The 6,770-nt window shown below is 67.5% G+C and overlaps 1 protein-coding gene across 1 annotated transcript in view; it reads right to left on the reverse strand.

The window, feature by feature from the left end:
* MUC5B (mucin 5B, oligomeric mucus/gel-forming) overlaps positions 1 to 5,026 on the reverse strand; it is a 49,718-nt gene extending 44,692 nt beyond the window's left edge. Inside the window, 1 exon segment of the mRNA XM_053658243.1 lies at positions 4,900 to 5,026. Coding sequence (XP_053514218.1) covers positions 4,900 to 5,026 — 127 coding nt within the window.
* Between the last annotated feature and the right edge of the window lie 1,744 nt (positions 5,027 to 6,770).

Genomic DNA, 6,770 nt, shown 5'->3' on the forward strand with positions numbered 1-6,770 from the left:
CTGAGCAATTTGGAACAGAAGCAATGGTGATGTGCAAGTACGGTGTCTATGCCTGCAGCTCTGGGTGGTGGGCGGTGGAATAGGAACTGGCCGGGCAATCCAAGACCGAAGCCACCCCTGCACGGGGTGGGGGGGGGGGCGTGCAAGGCTGAGCAACTGTTTAAAATGCCACAAAGCTCTCCTACCATGTTGAAGACGGCTTTTCCTGACTGGACATTAGCTTGGTGGCTGTAAACCTTTGACTTTCTTCTGCAGTTCTGAAAAAGTGGGTTCAGACAGTTCCTCTCTCTGTTTTTTCTACATGTTTCTGGCAAAACAAGCCCTTAGCGCTTCCGGGTCCACCATGTCACTCATCGATTTATATTTCTAGAAGGATTTATTCTGAAAAACAGAATTTCACAAGGCCATACTGACGTGAATGAATACAGAAGAATAAATCGGCGGGAGTCCTTCGTACCGCAGGGTGCCGACAGAGAGGAGCGGAAGTGGCTGGAAAATTCTCGATGGGCCAGTGGCAGCAGGCCGACAAGTGGTCACTCACGGGGTCCCCAGGCATCGCCCCAAACCCTTAGCGATTTCAAGGGGGGGCACGGTCACTCTCCGGGGGAGAAACCTGGCAGATAAGTCACAGAGGTGAACACCCGGTGTCGGGTCCACCCGCCTCCGCGGGCCTTGGACGCAACGCCCCGAGAAGGCCCCTGGGAAGCTCCTGCTCCCAGTGGGGCTGGGGCTGGCTGCCCGTGCCCCTCACGAAGGTCAGGTCGAGAAGCAGAGGGCGGGCTCCAGGTCAGAGGAGGGGTGAGGCGCAGCGCACGGACACGCGGTCCTGGGCTGGGAGACAGGAACGTGGTCAGGACAACAGGGGACAGAGGCCGAGGGTGTCGTTCTTGACTCAGCTGCGTGAGCCCTGCCCTCCTAGGAGGCGTGCGCCCCCCTGGGAGCCCCACAGCTGTGCCTGGAGCCAGGAGGCCTGTGGCAGCTGGACGTGGAAGACGGTCCCCAGGTGAGCGCACCGGCCTGGGCCTCCCGACCCCGAGGCTCAGTCTCTTGTGTCCCAACACCCCCTGGGCCGTCCTGCCAACCTCCCGGGTCATGGTGGGGGCTTCCCACCCAGTCTCCAGGTTCAGGTCCCTTCCTGCCCCGCGAAACCCAACTGGGGTCCCCCCTGCTGTGGCAGGAGGTCTCAGCAGAAATCGGGGGTGGGGCCCGTGTTTCCCGCCGGCCTGGGCCTGCCTCCCGCTGTCCTCGGCCCAGGCTCCCTCAGTCCCTCAGTCCCTCTGGAGGACCGGGAGCGGTCCCTGAGAGAAGAACCCAGGTCCTGCCGGGGCCCTGCCATGAGGCCCGGGACAGCCGTCCCCGGGCGCACGTAGGAGCAGACCCAGCTCCAGGCCCGGAGCCCAAGGCCAGAACTCGGGCTCGCGCCCACCTGAGCATCCGCCGGGACTGGCCTCTCGTCCGAGGGGCAGCACAGGCAGCCGCCGCCAACGGGGCCTCAGGGAAACCGAGTCTCTCCAGCTCCGTGTCTGAGGAAGCGCGGGCAGCGCTCGCTCGTTGGCACTCGGGATGCGTCACTCGCGGTCCCGGCGGTGTCCTGAGATGGAGGGCCGGGCAGCTGGATGGACAGCGGCCCCGCTCCAGAGCTTACAGCCTCTGGCCGGCCTGGGGGCTGTGCATGGAGGCCCACCCCCACCCACAGAGTCCGCTTTCTGTGTGCGGCCCTCGGGCATTCCCTGCCCGCCTGCCCCGCACCAGCGGCCGCCCCTCCAGAGCAGGGCTGCCGTTCAGCATTCAGCTCCGCAACCACAGGCCAGGGGCGCCTCGAAGCGGGGCTGTGGTTCTGTGGGTCGGCACCTGGGATGTCGGCTCCCATCCCTGCTCCTTGTTTGCCCCACACACTTACGGAGTCGGGGGGGGGGGCGGGGGGCCGCATCCACAGCCGGGCCCCTGACAGGACGCAAACAAGGCATCTGGTGCGAGGGAACCCCTGCCGGCCATCCCCCCAAAACACAACAGGGTGAAGCTGGGGTGTTTGAGATCACACCTGGGCCCGAGTCCCTCCCCAGGGACAGGCCCTGCAGGGGGGCTGTGCCCAGCCGCTCTGCCTCCCGGACTTGGGGCCTGGCCGGGTCAAGGTGGGGGTGGCCCAGGTCGGTGCTGTGTCCCAAAGTCTCCCTGTCCCAGTTCCTGGTCACTGCTGGGGCCCTGCGGCTGGCAGGATGGGCCGGGCAGCAGGCAGGGCAGGGTGTGAGCCCGGCCTTGGTGCCAGGCGGCTCTGTCAGCCCCTGTGGGGAGGGGGTGGCCCGGGGCTACAAGGTCCGTGTCTGGGCCGCTCTGCCAGCTCTGTGGGTGCTGAGTCCACACTGGGGTTCCTGGAGGGAAGGGCGGGTCTGTTTGCCCGCCGACACTTGGTTAATCTCTGCCCTGGCCTCAGGGCACAGAGGCCTGGCTCCTGTTTGCTCTGCCCGGAGCCACCTTAATCCTGGGCAAATGAGGGCCCGGGGGCCCACCTGACCTCCTCCTCCTCGGTCCACACCCGCCCTGCCCGTGCGGGGGCCATTCTTGGCTTCCCTGGGCCGGGCCTGTCCCCACCGACCTGGCTCTGCTCCCCATGGGGGGGTCCTGGGAGGCTTCGGGGCGCTGTTTCACCAAACCTGGGCGAGGGGAAGACGGAGGGGAGCGGGCAAAGCAAAAAGCGGGAGAGGAGGCGCCTCGGGCCCCGCCCAGTAACTGCCACCTCACGCTCTTCTGCCGACCACTCAGGCTGGCTCTGCCCAGGACGCGGTCTGGGCGCCCATCCCCAGACCTCCCTGTGTCCTCCCTGCCCCCCCCCCAAGCTTCTCCCCTTGCTCAACCCCCTTCCCCACGTCCCTCCCTTTCCCTTCCCCTGCTACGCACTACCGTGCCCCCTCATCCATGTCCCGTTGGGGCCGCCGCCTTGAGACTCCTTCTCGTCCACTCAAGCCCCAGCCAGCACGGCACATGCATGTGACTCCCAGGGTGAGGACGGCGCGGAGGGCTCGCGTCCACCCCCCGCCAGATCACCGCGTCGGCCGCCCTCGCCCTCCCTGTTTGCTCAGGTGCATGCGTGCACACCTCCTTCCGCCCCCACCCCCATGGCCGCCTGCTTTTTCTGAACCTCTCGTATTTAGGGAACGTGCTCCTCCTCCCTGGTGGGCTGGGTCCCCTTGCTTAGACAGGGCCCTCCAAGGTAGGCCGTACCCACTGACAAGCTGGGGGCCCCCGGAGGCCTCACCCGCTTCTTTGAGGTGCGGGAGGGGCCGTGTTGCTCACCGAAGGACAGGGTGGCCCTGTGCCCAGCATGTGGGGCGGGGGTGTTCGTGTACACCCCTCGGGGCCTGTGGACAGGGTGTGGGCTCCGCCACCCACCCTCTGCTCAGGGCACCAAGTTCCCTGCACCCCGTGGGCCGCTCGCCGTGGACCAGGACCGGCCTGTGTTTGGCTGTGTCGGCTCTGAGCCACCGGAGGACACTCCCTGGACCCTCCTGCCAGCCCCCGAGGCCTGGGTGGGGGCCCTGGGCCCTGGGCTGCTCCCCACAGCCTACAGGTCCTTTGTCCGCCTGGCCGGGAGGTTTCGACTCTCGGCTCTGGGCGCATCCCATTCCGGCCTTGCTCTTCGGAGCTTTCCTCGACAGGACGTTGTCCCCCGGGCCGGGGACTCACGGGTTGCGTGACAGCGACACTTTATGTCTTGCTTTTACTCCGTTCTGTAAAGGAATAGAAACCTGGAGGGACCCTCTGGGAGGTGCTCGGAGGGGGGGACCGAGAGGGGACAGGCCGGCCTCTGGGACAGTGCGGTGCCGCAGCTCAGTCTGAGGGCGGGGCCTCCCCGCCTGCACGGCCGAGAGCCTCGCCCTCCCCGTGGTGTCCAGTTCTGCCCCAGCTCCAGAGTCAGCCGGCGTCCAAGCTGGACAAGGACCACACTCTGCTGACTCTCCTGAGGTGGGCTCCCCTGTCGAGAGCTGGGAGCCCCCTGTGGCCCTGACCCTGGCGTCTGACCCCACCCGCCTGCCTCGGTCTGCACCTTCCTCTGCAGGACAGTGGCCCTGGGGCCCTGTGCAGAGCCCCTCCCTCAGCGCCCATCTCCTTCTCTGTGGCGTGGTCCCGTCCCTCCACCCACCCCCACGGCAGGGCCATGGCACCTGCCGCCTTCACTTCCGACCCCTCCTGACAGTCCCCCTCCCCAGCTGGTCTCATTCTTCTTCCGTCACCCAGGGGCTGTCAGACAAGGCTGGGATCCCCTCACTCAGAGCCAAGGCCCGTGCCCCGTGCGCCTGGCCCTTTCCACCCCCTCCGGAGGCACTGAAGGTCCCGATCCCCCACCAGCCTGGGTGGGGCCCTGGTGGCGGCCCTCCTTCAGACACTGAGGGCAGACTCCCACCCCCACCCGACTCCTAGTTCCCCTTTCCTGCTGACTCCCCAGGCAGTGGCCTGTCCCCTCGGCTCACGCCGTGAGCACTCAGCACCCGGAGCCCCGGCGGGCAGCGGGCACAGGCCTGACCTTGGCTCCTGGCTCCTGGGGTCCGCCCGGCACCGTGCTGCACCCCCAGCCCCGGTCCCACAGTCACTGTCCCCTCCCGCTGGCAGGGCAACGCCCTCCCTGTCCTTCCTTGTCACAGTTGACTGGGTATTTGAGGACGCTGACGTTCGTGCGGGCCCCGCAGCGCGTCTGCCAACTTCCTCGGGAGACCGCGCCCGGCCGCTCCGTGGGGACCGCGTTCACCCACAGCTGCGCCTCGCCCTCCGGGGTTCAGGTCCTGCTCTGCGCACTCCCCCTGCCCCTGCCCAGCGTGTGGCCGTAGCGCCGGGGCCTTGGGCTGCTCGGATGTGGCCTCAGAGCAGGCTGCGTTCCGAGGTCGCCGTCGCGCTAGGGCTGCGGACCCCTGTTGATTTCGGGGCTGCGCTCATTCCTCTGCTGGCCCCGGCCCCCGGCCCCCACCCCGGGCTTCATCTGCAGGCCGCTTCCTCTCACGATGTCCCTCGTCTTCCCGCCCACGAGGAAGGCCATCGGGCACTGAGGGGCACGGCCAGCACCTGCCAGCTGCCCTCCTGCCCCTTCCCCAAGTCCAGGAGTCCTCACGTGTCCCCCAAATCGTTCTTCTTGGGTCTCTCTCCCAGAGCTTGGCCAGCTGCCCTGGGTCACAGGGCCCAGGGCCCCGCTCTGTCGGAGAAGTCACCCCCACCCGGGGCCCCGGTCTGCGGCCTGTGTGAGTGCGGGGCCCAGCTCTGGCCTCGGGCCCAGCGACCTCGTTCAGTGCATTGGTGCCAGGGTGGGGGCTGCAGTTCCGAGTGTCTTGGGTATGGGGCCAATGGTAGGGGCAAAGGTCAGGAGGTGGCTGCAACCCATCCTGCCCACCATGGTCATGGGCTTCTCTGGAAGCTGCCGTATGTCGTCCCAAATTGGGCTCCCCAAGCTTGAGGGAGGGACACCCCTTCACCATCGGAGACAGACAGCACCCAGAACCCCACAAGCTTCTCGCCAGGCCTCCAAAGGACGCCCCCGGTCACCTTCCAGGGGGGCCGTGACAAGTGGGCTCCTGGGATGCCCAGGCCAGCCCTGGGGCTCTGGGGCCTCTTCTGGCCCTGTGCCCACACCCCAGGGCTGACAGGCCGCCCCCCACCCCTCCTGGTGTCCGGGACGCAGTGAGGGCCCAGTTCTGGGCCTGGAGGAGCCGCCCCTGCGGGCAGAGCCGCGTGGGGGCCTCTGTGGGCCCCGCCCGCTTCTCAGCCCTTTCCGGAAAGGAAAGGCGACTTGCACAACCAGGCCAGGGGCCGCGCGGCCGTGGTGGGCGGGCGTGCTATCTGGTTACTTCCTGCCGCCTTGGTTCCATGCAGGGGGGCCGTGTGCTCAGTGGGAGGTGGGGATTAGGTGCCCATGGGTGGCGGTCACACCGCCCAGGAGGAAGGGGCGGCGCCCTCAGACACCCGATCCCCTCCGGGGGACAGTGACGTTGATGGGGTGCCTTCCAGGCTGTGGGGTCACAGACACTGGGGCAGCAGCCCCAGAGCTGAGGTCTGCGAATGCCCTGCTCCTGGCCAGGTGTCCTGCTGTCCCGCGGCCCCATGGGCCCCCAAGTTCCGGCCATTTCGGGGGCCCGAGGGGCTGCCGGTCCCAGGTTGTTCCTGCGAGGCCAGGGTCAGGCCCCACCTGGTCACTGACCAGAGGGGTCAGGCTTGAGGTCAGCTCTGCTGCGTGCAGTCTGTCAGAGGGATGGCTTGGAAGCTGGGCCAGGACATGGCCCTTCCTGCCCAGGCATGGACTCAGGGATGGGGTGGACAGGGGTGGAGGCCACCAGTAACCCCGGCCTCACCCTGGGGCCTCTCAGCCCTGAGGTCAGGGGGTGGGCTGGCCTGGATGGACGCACAGCACCCCCAGGACCCCTGACACAGCACCCGGAGCCACCGGCCAAGCCAGAGGTGCGCGGGCCATGGTGCTGCCCCTGAGGCAGCCGAATCCTGGGGGTGGAAGGTTGGCCCTGTGGCCACAGTTGCGCCTCTCAGGCTGGGGCCGGCCTCGCCACAGAGGCAGTGTGGCTCTGGGGTCAGAGCCCTGGGCATCGAAGTCCAGGGCCTGAGACTGGGAAGCCCCATCAGACACAGGGACACAGGGCCAGTGCCCTGCCCTGGGCCGCTGGCCTCCCTTCAACTGCCGTGCCCGGTCCTCAGTTTCCCTTTGTGAGACCGGGGAGGACGTGCACTTGGACATCGCCCTCCACCCAGAGTCCACTCCTGATTCCTTGGCCCCTGCCCGG

The sequence above is a fragment of the Artibeus jamaicensis genome, unplaced genomic scaffold, assembly GCF_021234435.1.
Source record: "Artibeus jamaicensis isolate MK-2021 breed Jamaican fruit bat unplaced genomic scaffold, CSHL_Jam_final scaffold_537, whole genome shotgun sequence".
Classification (NCBI taxonomy): domain Eukaryota; kingdom Metazoa; phylum Chordata; class Mammalia; order Chiroptera; family Phyllostomidae; genus Artibeus; species Artibeus jamaicensis.